Here is a 26,711-nt window from a genome sequence, read left to right on the forward strand (position 1 = left end):
CACACACTCACATCGCAGCACACTATTGGAAGGGAAACGTACATACACCTTACATATATCATCAATAAACACTTCCCCTCTCTCACATACCCACCCGCATCTTGCGTGATATACTTTTCTCAGAATTGGTGGGGGTGACTACTCACATACACAAATACAAACCCATCCGATCGATCGGACCGAGCAATACCAGCTCCTATTTATCACTCACAACAACCGCCACACAATTATCAATCTCCCCACCAGGGTCGACATCACCATGTTCAACCTCGAAACAACCATGCCTCTCCACCCCTCCTCCAAAACCCTCCGTCCACCATCCCGACCAATCTCTCGACGACCATCCCTCAACAACGCTCCCACAACCATGAGCACCACAACCGCCACCATCACCACCACCACCCGCAAAACCCACCCCTCCACCCTCTCAAGGCAACAATCCTCCACCCTCCAAAGAAACCAACAATCCTCCGACCTCCTCATCACCACCATCTCCCCCCTAGTCCACACAATCCACCACTTCCAGCAACTCGCCTACCACCTCTGCCTCAACACCCTCTTCGCCTTATCCATCCTCGCCTCCGCCTCCTTTGTGGCAAGCAAGGCCGTCGCCTACCGCTCTTTTCTCCTTTCCAAAATCTTGGCAGAGAGCGGTGTGCTAGCGGGCAGGTGGGTCTACGCCAAAGTCTGGAACGGGCAGAGGTCAAGGCTGTTCAGAAAGAGGCTCGAGTTTGAGATTTTTGTATTGCTGTTTGGGTCGGGGAACACTATCTTGCTGTTGGTCCTGTGGCCGGGGTGGATTGTGCTTGGATTAGCGGGCGTGGGGTGGTGGTTGGTTAATGGTTGAGGGAAGAAGAAAAGCTCACGACTTAAAACCCAGCAAGATAGAAGCTGGGATTCAGCACGTCGATTGGAATTGAGAGAGATCTGATCCTTTCAACCAACAAACGACCCGGCCCTGGCGGTAGAGGTTTGCTGTGATGGCATCATCCATCCCCGCCAATCCCAATTGTCACCGGGAACCTGCTTGCGGATACTGTCAATCGGGACTTCATTTCGTCCCCGAAAAGAAAAAGGCATTTCCACCAGTGTCCCGCTGGATCTCCTTGGAGTAATCCACGTCAGGATCAAACTCCTGCCACACACTCGCCGGGTAGATGTGCTTGTTGCGCTGGTACCACCTCCGATCAACAACCTTTGTCCACTCTGGATCATCACCCGCCCCCTCCAGCGTTCTGATATTCCCACCAGCCTTCAGAACGCCACCACTTGCTGTCGCAGCAGCAGCAGCACCGTCCCCGGCAGGAAGAGGAGCCTCAGCTCTGTACTCAAACAATCTCTTCCCTTTTGGGCCGAGAGTCTTGTTCATAATGAAGAAGTAGAAGTCGTAATGCTAACATTAAATGTCAATAACCTTGTCTCATGACCCTTGCGAAGTGAACTTACATGAGGAATAATAACCCCCCTCCTCACCAACATCAAATCATCCACCCCAACCCTCGCCCAATCCCTCCTCGCATTAGCATTCTTATCCCCTCCCACTCCCAGCTCTGCCCCCACCTTCCTGCTCTTGTCCAAGAAAAGCCAAATGTGATCCCCCTTTTTCACCCGGACAACACCCCCGGGGATGTTTGTGCCATCATAGAAGACAAACGGGATCGCAATTTCCGTCTGCTTCACCGCCGCCTGTAAGATCAGGAACTCCTTCCTCAGGGCGTCCTTTTCAGCTTGTTCCTTTAATCTTGCTGCCTTGGTCAGGGCTTTGGGGATGACGGGGGCGGAGGTGTTGACTATTTTCTTCGTGTCACTCTCGCTCTCGGGGGTCGGGTTTTTCGACTTGGGTTTTGTTGTTTGTGGCCCATCCTCCTCTTGATTGTTTTCCTCATCGTCATCTCCGAATGACACCAACGCCTTGACTGCGCGCTTGGTGGTGGTTTTCTTCTTCTTTTTCGGGGGAGGTTGGTGGTGGCGGCGGTCGGTTTCGCTCTCACTGGGGACGGGGACGGCGGCGGCGGGGGTGCCGGTTTGGGATCTGTCGGGGGGCGTTGGGACGTTGCTGTTGTTATTCGCGCGGGTGATGGCGGTGGCGGCTTCGCGGGCTTCACGCTCTTGCTGCTCAAGGACTTCGGCGCGACGTTTGCGGAAGTCGGCCAGGCCGACGAGGCCGACGGTTGTGTGGGAGAGGCGCTCGTTGGTTGTTTGGTTTTGGGCGGTGAAGCGGGAGGTGGTGGGGGTTTGGTCGGACATTTTTGGGTGGGTGTGTTGTTGTCTTGTCAATTGAAGAGAGAGGGTTGATGAGGATGACGTCGCGGGGCGGGCTTTGGCAGCGTTGAATATGCTTGTGGTTGCGAAGAAGCGCTATGGAAGATTCCGCGAAACTCACGGCGGGTGTCGCGATAAATACCCGACTACTCTGGCGGAAATAGTGGGGCACGCGAAGGCCAAAAGTTGTGTTTAAACCTCCAGAAACTCATTTTCCTCTCCAGCCACGGTGTCTCAGACGACCTGCTCCTATCCCAAATCTTTCAATTTTCCCTGCAAAAAGCCCGCCAAGCTCTCAAACATAACGGCGTCATGCCCTTCCCGCCAATGCACTGTTACTGTTGTCGTGGGGACGCCCATCTCAACGGCAACGTCAAATCCAAGCCGGCATTGCACTGGATCAGATCCTGGCGCGGCTGAACTCAACACGGAGAAGCTTGTGGATTGGTCTCGCATTTTCTTCCGCCTCGATGCCCGGCTCCAGACATTTTCTCTTGTCCTCCCTGTTCCCTTTCTAGCGTCTGTGTCCCAGTTCCACGACAGTAGCTCCAATGACCGCATAACCTCGTTAATCCTCGTGATGGCGTGGTCAATTGATCTCCCCGGATGCAGACTCAAAACCTCAATTGCCAAAACTGGCGGCGAGACTTTCTTCCAGCCGCTGGTCTTCACCCTGGCAACATGTTCTGCTGGTCTCATCGGCCCGAAACTCCACCCAAGCGCCCATCGTCTGGTCTTGTTCCCTTGTATGAACTCGGTGATGGCGTAGTTGTCTATTCCATTGGCCTTGAGCTTGTCAACCAAAGTCTCGACACTTCTAGCCTTGCCTAGCATGGAGGTGTACCACTGAACCTCCTCTTTCAGCACCAGAGACTCTTCTAACATCCGACTGATGTGAGCAATTTCGCCACCCTCACAAACCATCTCGACAGGTGCGCCAGTGCAAGCCGAATGTGGCGGACGTACTTTACTTTGCGCCGAAGAGAGCATATCGTCCTCAGACTCGTAAAAAGGAGGGTTCATCATGGTGAAATCGATGTGGAAGACCTTCTCGCTTTCTCTGCCACGGAGAGGAATCAGGGTGTCTTCTGGTTGGCGCCCCAACACAGTAATTCGGTTTTCAAGATGGTTTAACGCGACATTTTCCTTTGCATATTGCAAAGACTTCTCATCGATGTCTGGTTGGTGTTAGCTGGCAATGGTAACCATGCTCACCAACATGAACAGCACGTACCGGTTGCAACAAAACGCCACGATGGGCGCTGGGTCGTCCCCAGCAAGGGGTAGATACAGCTTGCGCCTGTTCCAATGTCGAGCCCGCAGGCTGGTCGGCCTGGTGGCTCGTACGACGAGGTGTCCACCAATTCCTTAAGCCATAAAATGTAGTTGTGTCGATTTGGCACCTATGACTTTGTCAGCGAGAATCGACACTGTGTCTGAGGGGCGAAAGCCTACTGGAGGGCACAGTCTGTCATCGGGCAGCTTCAGCTTCAGGTTGAAGTCGAGTGACAGCAGCGTCTTGGTGAGCTGCATGACCGCCTTTGGCTCGGTGAAATCGAGATGGCCATTTTCTTGGAGTCTGGAGTCACATCATCAGCCAGTGCTATGGTAAGGTGGAAGGTATAGACACAAACATACACAGCAGCAAAGTCTACATCTTTCTCGGCGAGTTGTTTGAAGTCGAGCTCACGATCATACAGGTGCCGAAAGTGAGAATCATCTGAAGCCGCTACGTTGAGGGACTGTTGAGATGCAGGAGCTGCTTGGGACTTGCGACCGGGTTGTTCCAGATCATCCAGTACCTTCCTCTTTTTGCTCAACATTTGGATAGATGGTGGCTTGGATTCTTGCATATTGGATGCAACTTGTTTAATCGAGGTCTATGGCTGGTGATGTCTGCTGTGTTGCATCTGGGAACTGCAGTGGGGCGAGGAATTGACCAATCAGATCACGTGCCCAGGCTGCCATCACCGACCGATATCTTTTGGCGAAGACCTGCTCTGGAAAATGCAACTCCTTCTTTGTGTTCTCTTTTCCATCTCTCTTTCTTCCAGCTTCAGATCACAAAATGGATACACCGGTCCTCCAACTTTTTCAGTGTTGGGTTCATCGCCTCGTCTCAATGCAACGGCATCCCTAACGGTGGTATCTGCAACCCTAACCTTCTCTTTCGACCCCTCATTTCAATGCGACGGCAGCACGGTTTCGCTGCTTCAACCCGCTCCCACCAGTAACAGCCCGGTCTTGCACAACATGCAAAATTAATGAGCACCCGGCAGTTCCCCGTCATGGTGTGATATCCTTCATCGACTTCATACGAGTTCTGTGGTAGTGTTGGTACGGGATCCTTGCCTAATCTATCGAGTTCGTGGTACTCGCCAGGTCAGCCTGTGTTTCGGCAAAGCCGTTTCCTCAAAAGTTGCTTTGAAGCGTGGCCGATTTCGGTATGCAGATACTGCTGTGCACATGGCTGGCTACTTGGTCCCTTCGGTTCAGTCACTGCCGAAGGATGCCGTCTCCATCGCTTTGGGCTTCGGCTCAACTTCTCAACTTGATGTCGACGGCTTACTGAGTCTCCAGCAGCAGCCCACAGAAGCCTGCAACTCGGCACAAGAAATGGTGACGTGGATTGCCACGATGTGAATGATGCCGAGTGATCTATTTGACACACCTCGCAACCTATCCGATTCGAGATGTCACCGTATTGGCGCCTTGCCCTTGGACCGACCCTAGCTGCGTCCAGCCTGTTAGCCAGAACAACTGCATGATACGACCACCTCTGGACCGTCTGCCTGAGTGCTCGAGTGGATGAGTCGACATTGCCAACCCTCTGTGCGGCCCCTTTGTGGTTACCTGCTTGGGGAGAAGCGTTTGGCACGCTGCGCAAGCTTCACGTCGTGCCAGCGGGTTGGGACATGGTTGCAACACTGGGCGCGGAACAAATCGCCGGCAGCCCCTCTTCGCCTAGGTCTAATGCCCGATTGGCATCACGGTTTCCCACATCATGGTGTTTTTCTGGAAGCCCACTGCTCTCGGATCGTCATCAAAACGACGTCGGCTAAAACACAGGGGTACTGAACAGTGTCTCGGTTCTTGTACCTAGTGCCAGCCATTTACGGTGTCGAGGAGAACGCTCGGTGGCCGAATGTGAGACCCTTGGAAAGAAAGAGGGGCAATGAAGACAAGAAGCAGAAGTGGTGTGGCAGCCCCGACGAAAATCAGCAACTTGCAGAGATCTGTGGGCACGCACACGCTCCAGGCAGTTCTCCAGATTTACGAAGGGCGCCAAAACATTCGCTTCAGATATCGCTATCGCCGCCAAATCTCGGATTCTATGGTGGCGACTGGTGATACGCGACAGAGAGGCACCGTTGGCGTCAGCCTTGTTGGTTGCCTTCTCTGCCGGGAGAGACCCATTCTTGGCTGTCATCTTGAGGCTCTGTTCTTTCTCTTTATGGACTTGACTGGTGCCTCTCGCCGACACCCCGGCCTGAATTTGTCGATACTCTCGGATCAGTCCGACATTATGCACGGTTCCAACAGCCGGTTGGCAGGACGTTGTATTCCTTTCAGGCGTTCCACGTGTGGGCACAGAGGCAACAGCTAGGCACTTCATCGGATTTCTGGTCACGAAGCTCAATTTTGTCTTCTCTTCTTTTCGGTAGAGCATCTCTCACTGGCTCTTGGCTTTGGAAGCTGAGATGGCAGGTGGGGTGCTCCAAGCTGCCTTTTGAGCCTTGTCCTTCTGTGACCCCTGTCAACGCTCGCCTCGGATGTCACATCATCTCTACAAGTCGATCTGATGGTGTTGCCAATCCTCTGTCTTGTTACCGAAACGAGGCTCTACCCATGCGTACAAAGGCGGCAAAGCAGGCTCCACTCAATCAGGATGCCGCTCTTTGGCACACCACTCCGTCCCATTTGGAGAACAATAGCAAACAGTGGCAGCCTCCGGGTCCAATTAGAGAGCAATTTCAGACATGCGATGAGTCTTCTACTGGCTACTAATGCTGGTCAAACCTGCCTTCCATGCGGAGGATGGTGTTCATTGGGTGAACCTGTTTGAAGGTCAGCATTTAAAAGCAAGCGAACACCATGACATGATGCCGCCTCGATCCGAGACATGTTGACGGTTTTCTCGAACACCTCGGATTATCAGCCACTGCATTCTCTTATCATCCTGGTTCTCTTTTATACTTTTGGTTGACCAGTGTTCCACACCTTTACGAATCCTTGGCCCCGCCACATCAGCTCTGAAGTATTTATTGCACCCCAAACCCCACGCTTTTGTGGTGGTTCTCCGGCCCCGGTCATCTCTCCGTGTGCCACTGCAGACTTGTTCGCCATTGCTTGCAGCACTTCTCGGCTGTCAGCTTGCATCATTCGCCAAAAGAGCTTAGGTATCGATAACCTATCTCTCAACATATCCCACAACGACCGAGACCACCATCAACGTCCTGGTCAGCAAAAAGCACCGAATTCTCCATTCTACTAACTCGGAGATCGAGAAAGGAAAAGAGCTCGGACACAGTTCGACCAAACATTGCCGTGGTCTGGGTCAGTCACACACCCTGCTGGACTTGGCACACCACCCGACACCACCAGCGGCCACCCCGGGTCCTCAACCTCGCCGTGCGCTGCCGTTCTACATCTGGAGAAAAAGTACTAAACTCGACTTCCTCAACGTCCCAACGTCTCAACGTCTCACCGACTCCTGCAGACTGTCTTGCCGAACACATCACCCTGCATCACTCTCGTCCGCCATCATCCAGTGAAGTGGCGGCGACTAGCGAGAACGGCAGCATCTTGGTGCCGCTCATCGGACGCACTACATTCTGTCTCTCTTGAACCAAGTAAGTCGCTTGCCTTCTCCATAGGTTGCCGGTTTGGAGAACACCTCTCCGTTTGTCGCATCGTCAGATGTCTCCCATCTACTCGGTCGCATTCGCACAGGCTCTGCAGTTGTGTACCGGCGAGTGGGAAGGTATTGGTTCATTTTGACCCGTCTTGTTTCGGGAGCCCACAGTTGGGTCACTGGCTCTTTTGTCCGCCTACTTTTCCGCGCAGTCATCAGCATCGTTCTGACCATTGGCAAGGCGACAACAGATCCTCAAATACGGACCCCCGCGGGTCTAAGCTTCTTTCTTGACCACCCACGTTGCGCCTGCCAGTCGCACAACCTTATTGCAGTACAAGGCGCCTACTCGGTCTCCAGTTTTTCACCACTAAAGTGCTCCTTCTGTGCCCCTCTTGGCCCTCAATACTCCGCACCCACCAGACCAATACCTCAAGGCTTGATCTTCAACCAATCCAACCAATCTGCAACCCAACAACATCATCAGCTCCTTTGCCGTCTTTATTGCGAAGGTATCCTTAGCAATCATGGAAACAGACAAGCACTCGCTTGAGGTGCGCGAGGGGAATCCGCCAGCCCCTGCTAACGGTGAGGAATGCAAGGCCCCAGTCGAAGGCAACCCCAAGGCAGCTGCCACAGACAAGAAAACCGGCGAGCGAGTGGCTGGCAAGCCAAAGGACAAGAAGAAGACCGAGAAGAAGTCGTCGAAAGCCAAGCGGAAGAAGAAGGCTGATGCCTTGCCGTCCTCCGACGAGAGCGCCACCGATGATGACACCAGCGAATCTGACTCCGCCTCGGACCGTGACGATAGCTCCTCTGAGTCCGAGAGCGAGTCCAAGAAGAAGCGGGTGACAAAGAAGCGACACGAGGCTAGTAGGTCCAAGAGAAAGTCACGAAGCAAGAAGTCCAAAAAGCCTGTCACATCGGAGGAGTCCTCGTCTTCATCCGGCGAATCTGACTCTGATGCTTCCAAAGCCGAAACCGAGGATTGTTCTGAGGACGAGATGAGCCCACGAGAGGCGGTGAAACAGATGCACCTTCTTGTGGCGCAAGCGCAACAATTGGCGCAGCAGCAGCAACACCTGTCACTCGGTGTGCCCCTGTCTTCATCTCAAGGCATGCAGTTCCAGAGACAGAACGCCATGCCTTATTCTTTTAACCCTTCACGTCAGTATAACAACGACGACTATGACGGCGGTGCGCCCCCGAGCTTCAATCCTCCTCGCAGTTCCAGGAGAGGGCCTCGTTTCGGCCAAACTCCTGGCGGGAGAGGCAACTATGGTCTGGGAGATCTGGACGCCGGCCTTTCTAATCTCCTGGACCCCAACCTTCTCCGTGACGGCAAGCGTCCGACCAAGGACAAAAAGGAGAGAAAGAAGCAGAAGAAGAAGGAGGAGGCGGCAAAGCTCAACTACAAGCGGGTTGACCAGGTTTGGGACAGCTCGATTCACAACTACAAGCTCCAGGACACGGCCGAGGGTTCGGTTGACTCGCAGTATCATGATTTTCTGTTTCATGTGCGCAGAACTTTTGATTGGGAGGGCAAGTATAAGGCTACCATTGTCGACATCAAGAGTAAACTCCTACGCGAGTGCTTGCAAGATGTCATGGGCAATGTTAAAGGCGTGTCATTGGTGGAGAGCACACCCAAGCTGGACCCCAATCTACTTTTTCTGTAAGTTGCCCTTACCTTGCGACTTGATGGAGGTGGCTAACTTGATAATTGTAAGCTATCTCGATGATTTGAAGACGGCTCTGAAGGGCCTTAAACGGCGTACTTGCAAGGGTGCCAAGCGGGATCTTAAGAAGGAGCAGAAGCGTCTGGATGATAAGCGCAAACACCTGAAGGTCCTGATTAAGTACCTCGACAAGGACTATGCGGAGGTCAAGAAGAGGTGGGCGTCTGAAATCACATGGTTTATTCTCGATAGCTAACAGTGGTCAGTCTGTACCCGATGCTGAAGAACGGACTCATCACCTTTGACCTGCTCTGGGCCCTCTGGAAGCCCAACACTCTTGCTTTCGCCCACACCTACAGTTCGCCGGACGAGCCTCGCGTGTTCAAGGTAGAGATCGCAGAGAAACACTCCTCGTTCATGAAAGGCGACTACTATTACTTGGAGGGTAAGTATTTCGAGTATGACGGCAAGCAGTTTGGTTACGGAAGCGTCTCGGAGGAGATTATGGAGTTTAGAGGCGCTCGCAAGATCACCAGCTTGAATTGCTATCCGCTCAGCTACCACAAGAACGAAGCCAGGGTGCGCGAGGAGCTGGTGGAGCGAGGCAAGAAGTTCGTCGGCCTGGCTGGTGTGTACTACAAGAGTCATCAGGGCATGGCGTACTACAAGAAGAAGAAGGGAGTTGTCAAGGTCAATATCAATGGCCGGATCATGGTCGACCCTGCTATTCACAGGAGGATCAATCCCAACTACCCGATTTCGATGGTGCGGCCAAAGGACCACGACAGGTACTCGGACGATGAGTGCTCTGATGAGTCGGACTGTAGTGGATGTGGCTCTGATGACGAGGAGGAAGCGTTCAAGCGCAACGCTCGTCTTTATAGAACCAAGCGGAGCGGCCCTCCTGAGAACAACATGGGGGAGAAGCTGGAAAAGGTCTCGGCGCAGAATGATGAGGTCGGTGAAGAGACCAAAGATGGAGAGGAGGCGGAGAACAAGGAGGTACCGGCAACTGGTTCCAAGGACGCCAAAAAAATTCCCGAGTTCAGCGAGGAGGACTACTTGATTGCCTCTCCCGTGGTGCTTGGGTTTTCGTTTGCGGAAAAGCTGTGGCTTGAGTTTACCGTTTCTGGTGTCAAGGAGATTCAGTGGAACGAAACGGCGTATGACTCGCTGGTGCTCGAGTCCAAGACCAAAGACATAGTCAAGGCGTTGGTCGAGTCTCACAAGTACCATGCGGCCGAGAGTATCGACGATGTCATCCAAGGCAAGGGAAGAGGCCTGGTCGGTGAGTTTTTTTCGCTCTCTTTGTAACATGCTGCACATCACTGACGAGCCTATAGCTGTTCTTCATGGTCCGCCTGGTACTGGCAAGACTTTGACAGCCGAGGGCATCTCAGAACTGCTCAAGTGTCCGCTCTACATGGTTTCGGCGGGCGAGCTGGGCACCGATTCTCGCTTCCTCGAGACCGAGTTACAAAAGATTCTCGACATTTGCCACGCCTGGGGCGCCATCCTCCTGCTCGACGAAGCGGACGTCTTCCTCGAGAAGAGGAACATGCACGACATTCACCGCAATGCTTTGGTGTCGATATTCCTCAAGCAGGTTGAATACGTGCAGAACATTCTCATCCTCACTACGAACCGTGTAGAGGTATGTTGCCTGCCCTTGCTGTCGGTTTCTTGCTGACATGATAACACAGACATTTGATGACGCCTTCCAATCCCGCATTCACATTGCCCTTCGCTACGGCAACCTCGAACAAAAGGCCAGGAAGGCCATCTTCAAGATTTTCATCGACCGCGTTCGTGCTCACGAGGGCAGCAAGCTTGGGCCGTTCACCGATAGCGATTACGAAAGTCTTTCCCGGAAGGAGCTGAACGGGAGGCAGATCAAGAACACGGTCAGGACGGCGCAGGCGCTGGCGGTTAACAAGGGCGAGCCCTTGTGTATGAGCCATATCCGGCAGGTCTTGGAGGTACAGGCAAACTTTGACCGGGATCTGAAGGGCGGGACGGGGTATCAGGACGCGATGAGGAGTTATTTCTAAGGGGGATGGTTGGGTGATGAGAAGCGGCGGTAACAGCGCAGGTTGAGCACACATGGAGATTGGGTTGTTGTTGTACTATTGATTTTTGGTTCTGTGCTTTTGTTTTGTATTGCTTTTGAAAGCAGCAGTCGATACCATTAATTGTAGCAGGGCGCGTTGATTTTCATCTCTCGGTCGGATATCCGGGCCATGGGATCATGGTCAGAACATTTACTCATGCAAGAATGTGCACTTTTCAGGGATAGGGGAACAGTTCCAAAGCTTGTTACTCGGATTCTCGCCAATCATCTCTGATGCTGTCACCAATCGAGATGTAGTGTCGGGCCATCCGAACACCCCGACGGGAAGATTCCTACGTTTGTGCTATTGGCTCTTGGGCCCAGAACCGAACAACAACATACCATGCTGCCCAAGGAATGATATCTGCAATCGCCCCTCCAAAGTGGCATCGTGGAGTTATCTATGACAATAGTTCTTTTACGTTTGTGTTTACCGATTGGCTCCTTATCCGGCTGCCTACGCTAACGAGCTCCGCGCGATGGAGTCGACGAGGTGTCCGCCCCCTATGGAGTAGAGTGATGCCAAGACCTTTTTGTAAGGGGAGACCGCTTGAATCTGTGGTGGGTTGTTTGTATAAAACCCCCCCCCCCTCTGTCTCTCGGAGAGCAAGTTCGATTTCAGCAGCACCATCCAACTCATCAGATCGTCAGCAAGCAAGACGAAAATGAAGCTCACCCTCTCAGCCCTCACCCTCGCCCTCGCGGCCCTCCCCGAGCTCGCCTTGGCCGGGTTCGCGGCCTCGTGCACCTGGTCGTGGCAGGAGCCCAAATACGTCGTGGCCAACTGCAAGAAGAAGGACGGGAGCAACTTCCGGACGAGGCAGGACATGAATTTGTGTGTGGGTGTTGACAATTGGACCGGGAGGCTCATCTCGCAGAATACGTAAGTTTTTCCTCTCCCTCCAACTAACGGACTAACCAACGCTGATGTTGACATGTCGGAAAAGGGGCAACGCCTTCCTTGAATGCTGGGACACGCACAAGGACGGGAACACGGGGATCAGGTCTACTTGCTGGGATTATACCGAGGCGGATGTTGTTAGTACTGTGAATATTGGTGAGTTGAAACAACGACGGTTCTTTGTTCAGGTGATGGGTGGGTGGCTAATCTGCTGGTTTTTAGATGCCTACATGCAGAATTTGGATGGGTGGTTGTGGTGCCATGGGCATCGGAGTGCGCCTTATTAGGGATGGATGGATGGGAGGTTCGAGTTTGGGGGTATGAAGATGCTGGATACTTCGGGTTATTACCTTTGTTGAGATGTTTCTAATGATGATGACGATGATGGTGGTATCATGGTAGTGCGTTGACTCAGTGGTGTTGTGACATGACAGGTATGTTTCTGTGCTGGGGTACTTCCTGGCAGAGTTGAAGTGTCACTTATTACTCAATGGTGGAAGCAAATCATCCTGCAGTTGGCCGTCCTGCAAACAAACTCAGAATCTGAAAAAAGAAAAAGAAAAGAAGAAAAAAAAGAAGAAAAAAAAACCCAGAATGGTGTCGTGTTTAGAGAAAGGGGGCAAAAAAAGGAGTGGTTACCCTAACAAACAAAAACATCGACCAAGCTGGGACTCGAACCCAGAACCTTTACCAGCTGGAGATTTAACCAAAGTTGGAACCGGAAAGTAACGCGCTACCATTGCGCCACTCAGCCTGAATGGTTTTTGGGGTCAATATCACCACTTATGAAAGGCTGAATGAGGTGAGCAAAACGCCCTGAACTGGCCCCTTTTCCCTTTTTCTCGGGACAGGTCATGCACAAATTTGCTAGTTACAGTTTCATATGTATAGTTTTCTGCCACGGCAAGAATGCAGCTTCAATCAATCTTACATAGCTGAGGAGTTGAGTCAACAAAATAAGATGCATTCATTCATAAACTTCATACACCAATCCAGGCCAGGTCCCACTAAAGGCCCCAAGACACCCTACTGCTGCCCTTTCTCCCTGGCCAACGCCTCCCTCCTCCCAGTACTATTAGGATCCAAATACGGCTTCTCCCCCAAGCCCACAGCCCTGTTGCCAAACCGCTCCCCATACTCCCCACCAAGGTAATCAAAAGTAGCAGTATGGAACGTGCTCCTGTTGTCCCAAATCGCAATATCATTCTTGTTCTTCCACTGCAGCCTCACAGTCAAGTCATGGTTCTTGTACACCAAGTCCAAAAACCACGTCAACAGCGCCTTGGACTCCTCCTCGGTAACTCCGTTAATGTGCTTGACGTGCCCGCCGACGGGGAAGAGAGACTTCCATCCGGTCACAGGATTGGTCCTGATGACGGGGTGGACAGCCTTGAGCTCGGTTCCAATGTTCTCGGGCGCGCCGCGGGGCTTGTCGTAGAGCTTGAAGCCGGCTGCCTCGGCGACCCTGTTGAAGCCGGGCTGTTGGAAGGTGACGGTCAGGGACTCGAGGAACTTTTGGTAGGGCTCCGAGAGGCGGTCGTAGAGCTCGTAGCCCGAGGCCCAGAGAGTGTCGCCGCCGGTGGTGGGGAGCTCGACGAGGCGGAGGGAGGTGTAGTCCGCGGGGACTGGCTCAAAGGCAATGTCGGAGTGCCATTGGCCTGTGGATTGCTTCTTGGGGGAGAGCTCGTCGGCGATGGCACCGCAGGCGTAGAACTTCTTGTTTTGGATGGAGGAGATGGTGCTGATCTCCGGGTCGTCGCCGCCGAGCTCACGCTCAGAGTTGAGCAGAGGGTGGATGTGAAGACCGGAGGTGGCGGGGCGGCCGGTGAGCTCGCCGAGGCGAAGGATGAGCTTCTTCTGGAGCTCGTTGGTGAGCTCGTCTTGGGCGCGGAAGAAGACAACGCCACGCTGCGAGATGGTGATGGCAAGCTCGCGGAGGAGGTCGTCTGAGTTGGGGGCGTTGAGCCACTCGACCAGGTTGGCCTTGGGGAACTCCTTGCCAATGACAGGAGTGACCTCGGAGGACTCGAACTGATCAAGCAGGCCGGTCAGCTTGAGGGGAGCCGGTCTCTCGGTGGTGGCGGCGGCGCCCTTGGTGACGATGGGCACCACAGGGGTTTGAGTCTCAATTGCGGAGGGAGCCATTGTGTCTGTTTCTGATGTGTTGGGGATGTGAGGTGATGGTGATGAGGATTTGGACTGTCTGATACACGGAATGCCTCGTCTCTTATACAACCTTCCACCGGCCTCAGATGGTCAACCTCTTTGTTGCCTCGGAGCCAAAAGTGCATCACCATCCACACCAACATTGCGTGAGGGTGTGCAACCCCGCGCAACACAGCTGCCATAGTTTGCACCCATGGGCTGGTCAATCAGGTCGTGGACCTCCAGTGTACCGTATCCGTGTCTTGTCGAATCAGCAGCAATGACGAGCTCGCAATAGCGCATTTCGTGATGTCGTCAAGTTAGCGACGCTGTCCGGACTTAACGTGAGCCCAGCCCCGGATGTTGCGATACAACCCAGAGGACAAAGAGACCCGGCGCCGAGGATCATGAAACTGCGGGGTGAGTAGACGACATCCGGCTGCGGCATACTGCATTCCGTGTTCCAGGAATCAGTTGAGGTCGCGCCTTTACCCCCACGTTTCCCTGCCCGAGCCGGCGCCGTAGCCCTAGGAGCAGCCGCAGTCAAAGGTGGAAACCGGAGATAATGCAAGACGGCGTGTTCTGTCAGTTTAGTAGGCCATGTCGCCATATTGTTCTTTTTTTTTTTGGTATGGGGAAATCATCTGCTGGCCAATTGGAGCCGAGTTGTTACTAGAGTGTTGCAAACCAGTGGTTCGTACGTATGTCGTCGCGTCAGCGGCCAAGGCGATCACGAATCATCACGCCATCGGATTCCCACCAACCCGCAACACCAACCTCACTGGAACCTCAGAAATAACTGATTTCAATGCCGAGGCTCCAACGTAGGGTATCAATCTTGGAGATTTCTTATCAGGGGTCATGATATCAGTCAGATTCGAGAGCCGTTGTCGGAGCATCGTCTGAAGGATAGTGGTTACGCTGTGAGGATCTCTCCTCAAGGTATGAACCTCCAGACGTGCCTTCCTTCGCCACGCCTTGAATATCCGCGTGGGCATTCAAAACCAAATAGTTGCCACTACGGCCTAAGATGGCAGGAGATACCCAGCGTGCTGGGTAGGGTTGAAACAGAGAATCTAGACCGATGGCTTCGTCTTGTTCTCGACAAGCTTCGCCCAGCTGATAGCCACGTTCTTGTCTGTGGCGCTTCTCGTCCTGGAAACCAGGGTTCCAGATCTCGGTCCTGTTCCTCGTCTGAAGTGCCGTCTCCCGTCCCTATTGTTGGTTGAGGGTGCTGTCAAGACGGGCAAACCGCTCGAACGGGACATTGTAGATGTCGCCATCAGTGTTGAGTGGGGGGCAAGACCCAGCCGGGGGGGTTCGGACGCACCGACAATTGTAGGTAATGTGCAGACCAGTATGCATCGATCTGCTTTCTCCCCGGTACCAATGATCCAGTACCTCCAAGCGTCATTCTGCAGGCTGTATTCGCCATGCCATGTACCTGTGAAAGTCGTGATAATTCCCGTGGTGTAGCAATCAATATTTCCAGGCCCAGGAGATGGGTATAAAGAGGGCCGTCTCTGGTGATGTTAACAAGTGAAAAAAGTGTCGATCCACAGCAGCGGCCAGTCTTGCCTCCTTTGCATCATCTGGTACGAGAGTAGCAAAAAAGACGACACCATGGCGACCGTTCTCACTCGAGGGAAGGCCCTGACCCGAGCCACTGCGCACGGAAGCGAATTTGAGAAGAAGGATTTCGATGCCTCCTCCACATCCGTCGCCTCTATTCCACCTCTAGGGGAGCCCATCGAGCGAAAGAAGCACTTCTGGCAGCGCAGCAAGCCATATGACTCGGAAGCCATCGCAACACTTCCTAGTGTCTTTGACGATCCAGAGACGGCTGAGAAATACCAACCGCCAGCAGAATGGTGAGTACGCTCTTGTTGTTTTGTACTTCTTGGAAACTGACGTTATCGTTCAGGGAAAATACCCACCGCTTCGATCCCCTCGCAAGATGGACTTGGGGGGAAGAAAACAAACTGATCCGGAAGATCGATTGGCGCATCATGGTCTGGGCCTGCATCATGTTCATGGCTCTGGAGCTTGACCGTGCCAACATCGGTCAAGCCTTGACGGATAACTTCCTCCCCGAGCTAAAAATGAACACCAACGGTGAGCAAGATTTCGACAGAGACAGTGGGTTCTTTGGTTGACACTCACTCAAGACTACAACCTGGGCAATACTGTCTTCAAGCTTTCCTTCCTCTGCGCAGAATTGCCTTCTCAGCTGGTTTCGAAATGGGTCGGACCCGACCGATGGATTCCAACCCAGATGGTCTTGTGGTCCATCGTTGCCAGCGCCCAGTTCTGGCTTAGTGGTCGTACCTCTTTCCTTGTTTGCCGTGCACTGCTGGGCATGCTTCAAGGCGGCTTCATCCCTGATGTGAGAGACCTTGTCTGCTTCTGCCACTGAGTAACTGCTAACAACTCAACAGATCATCCTCTACCTGTCATACTTTTACAAGCATGCCGAGCTCACCATCCGTCTCGGTTACTTTTGGACCGCAATGAGCATTGCCGATATCCTTTCGGCACTCTTGGCTCAAGGTCTCCTGCGTATGCGTGGTGTCGAGGGTCATGCAGGCTGGAGGTGGCTGTTCCTGATCGAGGGCTTGCTGACTCTGATCATCGGTATCATGGCGTTCCTCTTGATGCCTGCCGGTCCTTGCCAGACTGCTTCCTGGTTCCGAGGCAAGGGTAAGGAAGGCTGGTTCAACGAGAGGGAGGAAGTGATCATGGTGAACCGGGTGCTGCGCGAGGATCCCAGCAAGTCGGATATGCACAACCGAGAGCGGATTACCGTCGGGTTGTTGTGGAAGAGCCTGAAGGATTATGACTTGTGGTATGTGCCAGTTGCTGCTGTCTGTCGTCAAATACTGAAAGCTGACATTGTGGTAGGCCACTTTATGCGCTGGGTCTCGTCTTCCAGATCCCCTTTGTGCCTGTTGGGCAGTATCTGACTCTTTCCCTGAGAGGTCTGGGCTTCGATACCTTCCAGGCCAACCTCTTGACGATCCCTTACACCGTGGGCCACATGATCACCATGTTGGCGGTGGCATACGCAGCCGAAAAGTTCAGCAACCTGACAGCGCTATCTGTCACCAGTCAGATCTGGGGTCTGCCGTTCTTGATCTTCTTCAACGTTGCCGACCTTGCCAACACCAACCGCTGGGTAATCTACGCCGTGACGACACTGCTGCTGTCGTTCCCGAACCCCCATCCTATCCAGGTAGCGTGGAATTCTCGAAACGCGAACTCGGTTCGGTCTCGTACCATCTCGGCTGCCGTGTACAACATGGCGGTTCAGACGTCGGGCATCATCTCCTCGAATATCTACCGAGAGGATGATCGAGCGTCGCTGTATAAGCGTGGTAACCGACAGCTACTCGCGATTCTGTGCATGAACATTGTTGTCTATGCGCTGGTGAAGGTGTACTATGTCTGGAAGAACAAGTCGAGGGATAAGAAGTGGGCTGCCATGACGGAGGAGCAGAGACTCGATTATCTGGCCACCACGAAGGATGAGGGTAACAAGAGGTTGGACTTTAGATTCGAGCACTAGATGGTCTTGATCAGCGCATGCATGAACCTAGCAGAGAGACGACTCACTCACTGACTCACTCACTGCATGAGTTCAAGACACCCATCTCTATCATAGTCTTGGGGATCATACACTCAAAAAAATATGAACATTATGCCATTATGCGATTCTGGAATTTCGTGTGAAAGTGTAATAGAACAACTTGTGAATGCTGATCAAGCAGTCAATAAGGCAGGAAATCACATCCCTCAACCAATATGAAGTTGATATGAGATCCGGAGCTGTCGTGCAATGTGAGCACTGACCATCAGCTTCCCCAGAAAATATCTCGCTCCACGTGACGTCACAAAAGTTTGCTACCCCTGCACTTGTGCCCCGCTGGCGGGGTTGAAACAGCGTCGATTGAGACCAGCTACAACAGCTCAACCACGTGCAAATTCATGGGTGAGTGAGCGAGTTGCAGCTATCACCCTCCTGGCTCAGCTGTACTCACATGAATAAGCACCATCACCTTCTCCTCCGAGGCGCCTCATCCTTAACCGTCTCCCTCTGCAAAAGAAGTGGACCAACCCACCTCCCACCAGCAAGACCGTTGTTCCCATCCTCCGGAGCCGGCGGGACGACAACCGCCGCCGCCATAGTATCCAATTTTTTCTCCCGGCATCATCACTCAATCTTGACCTCACCTCACCACCACCTCCCCAAAACCGCCAGAATGTCCACCACCACCCCCTCCCCAGTCGACCTAATCGAACAATCCAAACGCCTCGCCGCCTTCCAATCCGTCACCGCCCACCTCGTCCCCTTCCCATCCCGCACCCGCATCGGCATCGGCTCCGGCTCAACAGTAATCTACGTAGTAGAAGCAATCACCACCCTCGTCCCCCCCACCACCCTCTCCACAATGACCTTCTACCCAACCGGCGCCCAATCCGAACAGCTCATCGAATCCGCCGGTCTCAACCTCCAGTACATCAACAAGCTCCCCCCCGGCACCCTCCTAGACGTCTGTTTCGACGGCGCAGACGAAGTAGACCCCAGCCTCAACCTCATCAAAGGAGGCGGCGCCTGCCTCTGGCAGGAAAAAATCGTCGCCACCAGCAGCAAGAAGTTTGTTTGCGTGGCGGACTTCAGGAAGATGAGCCCTGCGTTGGGGACAATGTGGAAAAAGGGGATTCCGATCGAGGTGCTGCCTTTGGCGGCGAACAGGGTTTTGGGAGAGCTGGAGAGGATGGGGAGTTTGGGGCCGAAGGTTAGGCCAGGTTTGCCAGGGAAGGCGGGGGCGGTGGTGACGGATAATGGGATGTGGATTGTTGATGCGCCGTTTAGGCCGCTCAGGGTGGAGGGGACGAGTGACAAGGAGAAGGGGGAGTGGCAGGTTGATGAGCTGGCTGATGCGTTGATCAAGATTCCGGGGGTGGCGGAGATTGGGTTGTTTTATGGGAAGAATGGGAATCAGGCGGGGGAGGGGGGCGCGCAGAAGCCGGTGGAGGCGTATTTTGGGATGGAGGATGGGAGTGTGAAGGTGTTGAGCGCTTGAGGAGATTGGAAAAGGGAAGGGGGGGGGGGGATACACAAAAGGGGCGTTGAGGTGGGTAGGGACAGAGGTAGAGTATAGATTTAGAATGATATTGACTCCAGAGACAGGTTAAGAATCTTTGACAGCACGCATCCTGTTGCATGTATAAACACACAAAGCAAAACTATTAGTCAACATCGTAAGGGAAATCCTCTGCATCGAGGATGTGAGAGTGTGTGGGCAGGCAAATGATGCCCATACATCTTTTTGTGTTGAGTGCCGGCATGGTATCTGCTGGCAGTCTTCAAGTCATAGTCTTACCATTTACCTGCAATGTTCTTCGCAGGAAGCCATGGCTCTTTCTCAACAGCAAAACCAGCGCGCAAAAGTTGGCCTTGATCCAGTGGAAGGGTAAAGACACAGTCTACCAGTCTCGGCCACGAAAAGAATTCCCTGCGGAAGGGGGTGACATCATCTCAGTCTTACTCAGGCGTCACAGCATGATATTGGATAACGAGGACATGTTACCCAAGCCGGGATGACATCCCCCCCAACCAGCCAGCATTCTTGACCGGCCCGAAATCTTAGCTTTACCAGTGTGCTGGTTCAAGAGACAAACTCAAGATCCAGATCGCTATCAACGGAGTGGCCCACAGAAGGAGCGCCATTGATCATCCCACCGGTACGAAGCTGAAGAAGAACACGAAAGGAATCAGCGGGATGGGAACCGTTCAACAGGCAATCGGGTTCACGGACGCCACAACATCGGATTGCTCGGGAGGGAGGATGAAAGAAAGTTATCTAGCGTAGGCGGCCAGCAAAATGGCTTGCGCAACACCAAATTATGGGAAGATTGATGCATCTACCGACGTGAAGCCACCACCGATCGGAAATCCGAAATTTGTGTTTGGTTTGGGGGCGTTAACGCCGATAACAGGCAGCCGCGATACACTTTCTCGGGTCGGTACGGTGTGGCAAGCAAGCGGCGAAAGCTTCCGAGCCTACCTCATCCCGGTGATACCTACCCAACAGAAGATAGATAGGCAGCTGATTTTGCAATTATCATCAGCTTGTGATAGCCTTCGTGACGAAAGAGCCACGGCGCTGTATCCGACCAACAAATCCCTCCATGAGCCAAGCCGCACACAAACTCTCGGGGGCGGAAGCAGCAAGCGCCGAGTCCGTCTCGGGCGGGAGTGATGGAACCTCGGGCTGCAACTCGGCGTCTCACCACACACTATTTGTCCCCTCCCCCCCTACCCCCCACCACCACCAAGCGAAACAATGAGTTTTGTCGATCGAGGTCTTTCCCGGAAGGGTCATTATTGGGCAACGATAGACTGTCCATCATCATCATCGGCCCGGGAGCCAGTCACCAGTTCTGCTACCGCCTTGAACATTAATAAGCTTGTCCTCTTTCGGGCTTTCACAGACAACAAGATAAACTGTGCCACCTCCTTCCCTCCGTCTCCGCCTCCGCGTTTCGTCAGACGTGAGAGCGTCGTGCAGCGAGGCTTCTTAGCTGAGAGTGCGTGCCCCGGATTGGCGCTGCAGAATATGGAAACCTGAGTTATTTCTGGATTACATACTGAAGAGTGAGCGTCACCGGTTGATCGGCCTTGGTTCGGGGGCCATGCCAATCCGGGCGAGAGAGGAACCACAGCAACACGGCTCGGTGCCAAGGATCTACATGCGTGATCATGTCCCAATTCCGCCCAAGCGGAGAGGTGAGACTTGGTCACCTTGATTTAATGTAAAAATGCAAATGACCCAGCGCCGGGTGAGGAGCGCGTCGCGTCGATTTTTGTGTGTGTTTGTGTAATGCATCGGCACCTACCCATAGGCCCGATGCCCAGCCAAGACCTCGGGCGATTGGGTGGTCGATGGTGATGAGGACGGGATTCGAGAGGGCCGCCGGGGAAGCCGGATTGGACGGGAAGGATGGTGAGTCAAAGGGACAAGCCGCACCACCTCCGTCTGAGAACCATAAAGAGCTGATCTGGTTGCTGCTGCTGATCCCGGCATTTCAGAAATGTCCCTAGGAGACACGGAATTGTATAGGTTAAATGGAGGTTAGATACAACTTGTAGCTATAAATGGACAACGACCAGTTTAGCCTGTGATTGTTCTGCTGCTGGCTGCTGGTTGCTGGCTGCGGACGGGCGGAGGAGGGCGGAGGAGGGCGGAGGACCTAGGGCGGAGAAGACGCTGAGGTTTGAGGTTGAGAGGGAGACAGACACAGGAGAGGAGAGAAGAAGCGGCCGGTGAAGGAGGGGTTGCTTTGGGAATCGTGAAGGGGCCATCAGCTCCACCGCCACGGAAGTGACTTCCATGTCACTGGGTGCGCGGCGGATCCACTTTGCTTCCGATTGCGTCGTGTGTCCTCCCGTCGGTCTGCCTGTTCCCCGGGGAGCTCTTCGTTTTCTCCCGCCGTTTGTTGTTTGGCTGTCATTGCTGCGTTTGCATCCGGGGTTTGGAGTGTTGATTTAGGCCAAGTCTGGCTGGGTAGGTTCGATAAGGGTTATCTGGAGCAAAAAAAAAAAAAAAAAAAAAAAAAAAAAAAACAAAAGAAGAAAAAGAAGGAGGCAGGAAAATGCCCAAAGTGTCCTCTGACACCAAACACACGGTGGTGCCGGGGTCGGATTGACTGGCGGCCGAAGCGCCCGAGCAAAATTGGGAAATGGCTTGGCTCGGAAATCCGGGATATGTGGAACTGCACTCCGGCGAACGCGACACCGATTGTCGATTTTGCCTTAGCTCCCTCCAAGACCAGATCCCGTCTCATAAATCGCTCGTTCAACTAATCAGAAATCCACTGCAGTGTAAAACCTGCATGTTCTGTTTTCCCACCGATGGATAGGCAGCATTGTCGCCGAGTGCTGTGAAGAAAAAGAAGAAGCAGCAAAAGAAGAAGAGGTGATGAGACCGGGCGGCGCAGCAGCCTCGAGCCACCTCAAACACGGGTGACGGGTCATTGCCCGATCATGCTTCGGGACACGTTAGGGCAGAAAAGGGGGCCACCGTCTTCTTCTCGTCGCGCAACGGAATGCCAATAACCTACCTGGAAGCTGAAGAGTATGGAAGAGGGCCCGCCGCGTGGTGGAAGTGACTCGTTGGACAAGGCAAAAACAAAAAACGCCCGCTCATCAAAAGGTACGGCCGGAGGTGCGAGTGACTCCTCCCCTGCTCCACCGCGGGGGCCTGGAACTGAAAAGCAACCGTCCCGCATGCAAGCCGGGAGCCAAATGACGGGAAATCGCCGTGGCACCTGGGAGGTGAGGTGGGCGATGGAGGAGGTGGAAGGGGAGGCGGGGGCAGAGGTACGAAGGTTAAGGTATGACTGGGGGAGTTGGGCTCCGGCACACAGCCCAGAGTCGGAGTACAGCGCCCAGCCGACCGTCGCAACCTCCATCGTAGGCATCGCTGGTGTCGCAAGCTGGCAGACGCCTCTTCCCCTGCGCACGGCGCGTGCATTGGCAGCCTTTTTTGTTCTTGATGGAACTTCACACACCAGTCTTTCGGAAGATAGATAAGATGGTGTGGGCAAGGTAGAATAGTTCCTGCCAGGTAGGTAGTAGCACCATGGGCGGCGGGTGGTCTACCGATCAGCAGCTGATTTTGAGCCGGATTTGCTTTGGCTGAGGCATCTCGGTGTCTCGATGGGAGAGCCTGGGCAATCCGGGGCTGTTTAACTCCTGTTCTGTTCTATCTTCAGCAGTGCCATCAAAGATTGTATAGTTTTGGATAGAGGTATATCAGGATGGCGTGGCTAGGTATGATGAAGTCGAGCCATCAAACGGAGATTTAGCGGAGATGACGAGTGCGAGACAAGATCGGGATCGTTTTCCTCACTGCCGGGGCCGGCTTGCTTTGTGTCGCGGCGCTGACAGTGGCGGCGGGCGCTGTTTGTCGCTGGACTGAGGGGCTGCTGGTAGCGACTGCGTCTCTGGCAGGGCCCACAGACCCCCGGCAGCATCAGCCGATCCGCCCGCTCGATTGTGACCCACTTACCAGAGCGCTGCCGCCGCCTCCCTTCCCTCGCTTCCTGAGCTTCCAAAGTCCGTCCGAGCCTTTTTACCCCATCGCCCCCCGTCATTCCGTCCTTCCTGGCCTCGCCCTCTCTCCTCTTCCTTTTCCCAATCGAACCTGACCACAGCTCACCTCATCGCCGTCGACGACGACGACATCACAGGCCGGTCCACTGTTCTGATTCTGTCTCCTGTGGCTCCCGGCGCACCTCCGGACTCTTGTTTTTTCCTGCTCCGGCTTTCTCGGACTTGGATCGGACCACAGACCACACAACAGAAAAGTAAGGTTTTGCTTCATCATCGCCAACATCGCCAACATCAACTTTTCACTATCTTCGCCATCCCCCACCCCACACACCACACACAGCAGCCTCTCTCAGCAACTCTCAGCAATGGCGTCGGTCGTGCGATCGACAGCCCTCCGGGCCGGTGGTGCCTGTGTGCGCTGCCGGAAGGGCAAGACCAAGTGTGTCTACGAAAACGGCAGAGCACCATGCAAAAACTGCGCCAAGGGAATGCACGAATGCTATCTCCCCTCTGAGTCCATGGCCCATGGTGGTCATGGAGTATCGCCAGCCCGGATGCAGCACCGCATCCGGGAGTCTTTGCCCAGCGAACGGGTGGTTTCAAGCAGCGCTGTTGATCGCCAGGTACCGGCCGGTCCCAGTTCCAGCGTGTCGCGTCACGCCTCGGCGGCGCATGAAAAGTACGTTTTGCTGTCTTATCTCTCTCACACAATTTTCTTTTTTCTGCCTGGCCAGACAGAAAGACAGACAGACATACATCATCTTTGTTGCGTGTGTGCCTTTTCTTTTCTTTTTTTTTTTTTTTTTTTGGGCTGGGTCCGGACGCATCCGTTTCGAGCGCGTTCTTTTTTGGGCGGCTCCGGATGTCTCAACCCGCCCCGGTTTGCTGTTTTCTAGCGTTGCCTTCTCGGAGTGGGATGGGCTTCGCCCCATTTTTTCCGCCCGGCCCTCATTTCCCAAATCAAATCTTTTCGCCTGTCCCGTCTCACCCACCCTCGGGCGCATGGGCCCTCTTCCTGCCCCTCAGGCAAACGGAGCCTTCCCAGTGGATGGGCTCCCCGGCTCCACAGAGACCGGATCACCATACCGACCGAGTTCCCATACGGGATCAATTGTGTCATCGGCCCGGAGACTGACATAATGTCGTTAAACAACAGACTTACACCCGAGCTCATGACGGAATGCGAGCGAGTCATCAGCAAGACCCTACCGGCCTGTGTTGCCTTCCACAAGCCGACCTTTTTGGTGGCGCTCAAGAATGCCTCGATGGAGCCGACCATGGTCAACGCGCTATTGACCACAGCTGCGCGGTAAGCAGACGCATCCACTGTTCTGATTGGTCCCTTTCCCTCTAACACGTCTTGCCAGGCACTCCCCCGCCATGATTCGCCGGTATGGCGGACACGGTAGCAGCAGCACTGCGGCCGAGCATTTTGCCAGCAAGACCATTAACCTGGTGATGCAGAATCTGGACACGCCTAGCCTTGCTGATATCCAGTCCGTCTGCCTCCTGATTCTGCACGAATGGGGTTGCCGCAATGCTGTTCGCGCCTACACTTATCTTGGCCTTGCAGCTCGCATGGCGCAGATGTACAGGCTTGTCCACCACCACAACTCTACCAATGAGCCGGATCAGTTTCAGATGGAGGAGTCTTTCCGTCGCACACTTTGGCTCATCTACATCCTGGATTGCTTCTTGACCAGCAGCCCAGGACGCCATCCAGCACTGACCCACCTTGATGTCCAAGATGTTTCACTGCCCTGTCTCGACATGAATTACAACTTTACGAGTCCTGTACATGTTCGCACCCTCAGCGGCGCCCCCCCAGCGGGCTTGAAGGATCCCTCTGCCCAACTCAGCGAGGTGGGCGAGTTTGGTCATATTGTCTTGGCCACCAAGGCCTGGCGCCAAGTCGTCGAGATGATGACCACCACAACGTTGGCCACCTTTTCCGATGAGAGGTGTGTGCAGCTTGAGCAAGACATTGAGGTCCTCAGACAGTCCCTTCCCATGCACTTTGCCGACAAGCCCAACAACATCAACCTCCACATCACCATGGGCAGCGGCTACACGTATGCCTTTATCCACTGCCTCTTGAACTGCGGCACCATCTTTGTCAACCGCAGACGCATGCTCCAGGTGGTCACGGACGAGAACTTTAGCATCGACTTGTGGCGTGGATCTTCCCACACTCACGTCCAGACTGTTGACAAGATCTTTGCGGCTTCTCACAGCATCATCCACTCGCTGTTGGCCTTGGAAACCGGAGCTGACAAGGACAGCATCCTGTGCTTCCCTCTGTTTATGCTCTTTGCCGCCTTCACCGCCGGCTCAACCGTCGCATACCTTACACTGAAGGGACTGGCCCCCGCCAACTCGAGCGAGTCCGCATTCAACATAGTGAGGGACAGTGTTCGCATGTGCCAGGACGGAGCCGAATCCTGGCCCCTGGTCATCCCCTGGCAGCGCCACCTCTCGGTCATGTCTAAGGTCCTTCGCGACGTGAAGAGCGCGCCACGCGACAAGGCCCGCGAAGACAGCAAGAAACGGGCCCTCTCGCCATCTGTCAAGGACGACAATGTCAGCCAAACCGACACGAATCCGGACGCGATGGACTATGAACAACCCGATGTGTCCGCTGCTGGCCCTCAAGCTGTCCCTACCACCGAGGGTCGGGCAAGCGAGCCCCCGGTACCCCGCAAGACCGGCATCACCACTATCAATGGTGGGCCTGTTGCCGTTCCCACACCCGCCGACAGCCCGCCACCACCAGTATCAGTCGTCGCCAAGGTTGACTCCCCTTCCCCAGCCTCACCAGGCTCAGCTCTCGGCGGTGTCCAGTCGTCTAGTACCGGTCCCGATGTTCCCGACGTGGACATGACGGCGCTGGAGTTGTGCGCAGCGTTTGAGAGGCAGCTGCTCGAGCTGGATGACTTGGCCGCTTTCATGGGGGGCGGAGTGTGAGTGTTGATTCCACTTTCTCCCTTCTTGGGAGTTGATCCCAAGCTAATCAAGGCAACAGTGGGAGTGCGCCGAGCTAGATGTTCTTGAAGGAAGCGCATACAGTGAGGAAGAGAAGAAGAAGGGTCCGACCTTTCCCTTACTAAGCACGGTTTTCTGTAAACTATTTATTTGTTGCGTCGTTCTGTACAATACTTGGCTTTTTATTCTTTGGCTCTTTTTGTCAGGGACACCTCGTCCTTCTAGGGAGGGTTTCTGTTCTTGTGTGGCTGAGATAATCGATGACGGGAGGGGTTGGTGTTGGGGGAAATGGATGGGGTGGGCTGTTTTTGCAAGGAGTTTTGTGCGATGGAGGGATACCACCCAAGCGGTTCATGTTATGGTTCACGGCCGGTTTTACAGACCATGGGGGAAGGCAAAAGTGTCTGGATGGGGATACTATTTTTTTTGTCAAATTTTATAGGAGGCAGCGTGTGCTCTACCTAATCTACCTATCTTGCCTGTATGGCTTGTGTCAACTTATCTTCCAAGGTGCCTGGTTTTTCTGCGTGATTTCTCTGTGGTTTCTCTGTGTGGTTTCTCTGCGTGGTTTCTCTGCGTGGTTTCTCTGTGTGGTTTCTCTGCGTGGTTTCTCTGCGTGGTTTCTCTGCGTGGTTTCTCTGCGTGGTTGTGATGAATCT

The 26,711-nt window shown here is 53.9% G+C and overlaps 9 protein-coding genes and 1 non-coding gene across 10 annotated transcripts; 7 read left to right on the forward strand and 3 right to left on the reverse strand.

Moving 5' to 3' along the window:
• Positions 1 to 259: 259 nt before the first annotated feature.
• QC762_302390 (uncharacterized protein) lies at positions 260 to 847 on the forward strand (the record flags this gene model as incomplete). The annotated part of the gene is made up of 1 exon (XM_062888527.1): positions 260 to 847. The coding sequence occupies one exon, from the start codon at positions 260 to 262 to the stop codon at positions 845 to 847; it is 588 nt and encodes a 195-aa protein (XP_062744396.1).
• Positions 533 to 2,247, reverse strand: QC762_302400 (uncharacterized protein; the record flags this gene model as incomplete). Its single annotated transcript, XM_062888528.1, has 2 exons — positions 533 to 1,393; positions 1,447 to 2,247. 2 exons carry the CDS (start codon positions 2,245 to 2,247, stop codon positions 1,052 to 1,054), a joined length of 1,143 nt encoding a protein of 380 aa, XP_062744397.1. The 3' UTR covers positions 533 to 1,051.
• Positions 2,248 to 2,511: 264 nt separating this feature from the next.
• QC762_302410 (uncharacterized protein) lies at positions 2,512 to 4,498 on the reverse strand (the record flags this gene model as incomplete). Its single annotated transcript, XM_062888529.1, has 5 exons — positions 4,425 to 4,498; positions 3,901 to 4,368; positions 3,718 to 3,841; positions 3,497 to 3,665; positions 2,512 to 3,440 (listed from the first exon to the last, which is right to left on the reverse strand). The coding sequence occupies exons 2-5, from the start codon at positions 4,113 to 4,115 to the stop codon at positions 2,512 to 2,514; spliced, it is 1,437 nt and encodes a 478-aa protein (XP_062744398.1). The 5' UTR covers positions 4,116 to 4,368; positions 4,425 to 4,498.
• On the forward strand, positions 4,352 to 11,303 carry QC762_302420 (uncharacterized protein). The gene is given in 6 exon segments (XM_062888530.1): positions 4,352 to 5,425; positions 5,444 to 8,792; positions 8,848 to 9,012; positions 9,063 to 10,084; positions 10,140 to 10,450; positions 10,500 to 11,303. 5 exon segments carry the CDS (start codon positions 7,645 to 7,647, stop codon positions 10,845 to 10,847), a joined length of 2,994 nt encoding a protein of 997 aa, XP_062744399.1. The 5' UTR covers positions 4,352 to 5,425; positions 5,444 to 7,644; the 3' UTR covers positions 10,848 to 11,303.
• Positions 11,304 to 11,571: 268 nt separating this feature from the next.
• Positions 11,572 to 12,094, forward strand: QC762_0049890 (uncharacterized protein; the record flags this gene model as incomplete). Its single annotated transcript, XM_062883479.1, has 3 exons — positions 11,572 to 11,789; positions 11,854 to 11,963; positions 12,030 to 12,094. The coding sequence occupies 3 exons, from the start codon at positions 11,572 to 11,574 to the stop codon at positions 12,092 to 12,094; spliced, it is 393 nt and encodes a 130-aa protein (XP_062744400.1).
• A 370-nt stretch (positions 12,095 to 12,464) lies between these two features.
• On the forward strand, positions 12,465 to 12,561 carry QC762_0049900. Its single transcript has one exon. It is a non-coding gene; the product is annotated as a tRNA-Arg (tRNA).
• A 272-nt stretch (positions 12,562 to 12,833) lies between these two features.
• QC762_302440 (uncharacterized protein) lies at positions 12,834 to 13,952 on the reverse strand (the record flags this gene model as incomplete). Its single annotated transcript, XM_062888531.1, has 1 exon — positions 12,834 to 13,952. The coding sequence occupies one exon, from the start codon at positions 13,950 to 13,952 to the stop codon at positions 12,834 to 12,836; it is 1,119 nt and encodes a 372-aa protein (XP_062744401.1).
• Positions 13,953 to 15,575: 1,623 nt separating this feature from the next.
• QC762_302450 (uncharacterized protein) lies at positions 15,576 to 17,517 on the forward strand (the record flags this gene model as incomplete). Its single annotated transcript, XM_062888532.1, has 5 exons — positions 15,576 to 15,823; positions 15,877 to 16,067; positions 16,121 to 16,338; positions 16,391 to 16,797; positions 16,854 to 17,517. 5 exons carry the CDS (start codon positions 15,576 to 15,578, stop codon positions 17,515 to 17,517), a joined length of 1,728 nt encoding a protein of 575 aa, XP_062744402.1.
• Positions 17,518 to 17,936: 419 nt separating this feature from the next.
• RKI1 (ribose-5-phosphate isomerase rki1) lies at positions 17,937 to 19,036 on the forward strand (the record flags this gene model as incomplete). The annotated part of the gene is made up of 2 exons (XM_062888533.1): positions 17,937 to 17,944; positions 17,980 to 19,036. 2 exons carry the CDS (start codon positions 17,937 to 17,939, stop codon positions 19,034 to 19,036), a joined length of 1,065 nt encoding a protein of 354 aa, XP_062744403.1.
• A 677-nt stretch (positions 19,037 to 19,713) lies between these two features.
• On the forward strand, positions 19,714 to 26,513 carry QC762_302470 (uncharacterized protein). Its single transcript, XM_062888534.1, is given in 7 exon segments — positions 19,714 to 19,885; positions 19,953 to 19,975; positions 20,085 to 21,193; positions 21,204 to 23,749; positions 24,227 to 24,379; positions 24,438 to 26,030; positions 26,093 to 26,513. The coding sequence occupies 4 exon segments, from the start codon at positions 23,436 to 23,438 to the stop codon at positions 26,109 to 26,111; spliced, it is 2,079 nt and encodes a 692-aa protein (XP_062744404.1). The 5' UTR covers positions 19,714 to 19,885; positions 19,953 to 19,975; positions 20,085 to 21,193; positions 21,204 to 23,435; the 3' UTR covers positions 26,112 to 26,513.
• Positions 26,514 to 26,711: the final 198 nt, after the last annotated feature.

This window comes from Podospora pseudocomata, chromosome 3 (genome assembly GCF_035222375.1).
Source record: "Podospora pseudocomata strain CBS 415.72m chromosome 3, whole genome shotgun sequence".
Classification (NCBI taxonomy): domain Eukaryota; kingdom Fungi; phylum Ascomycota; class Sordariomycetes; order Sordariales; family Podosporaceae; genus Podospora; species Podospora pseudocomata.

Coding starts and splice junctions, on each gene's coding strand:
- QC762_302470 (XM_062888534.1), top strand. CDS start 23,436: ATGGCGTCGGTCGTGCGATCGACAGCCCTCCGGGCCGGTGGTGCCTGT. Junction 23,750..24,226: donor GCCTCGGCGGCGCATGAAAA/GTACGTTTTGCT, acceptor GTTAAACAACAG/ACTTACACCCGAGCTCATGA. Junction 24,380..24,437: donor CTATTGACCACAGCTGCGCG/GTAAGCAGACGC, acceptor ACGTCTTGCCAG/GCACTCCCCCGCCATGATTC.
- QC762_302420 (XM_062888530.1), top strand. CDS start 7,645: ATGGAAACAGACAAGCACTCGCTTGAGGTGCGCGAGGGGAATCCGCCA. Junction 8,793..8,847: donor GACCCCAATCTACTTTTTCT/GTAAGTTGCCCT, acceptor GATAATTGTAAG/CTATCTCGATGATTTGAAGA. Junction 10,451..10,499: donor TCACTACGAACCGTGTAGAG/GTATGTTGCCTG, acceptor ATGATAACACAG/ACATTTGATGACGCCTTCCA.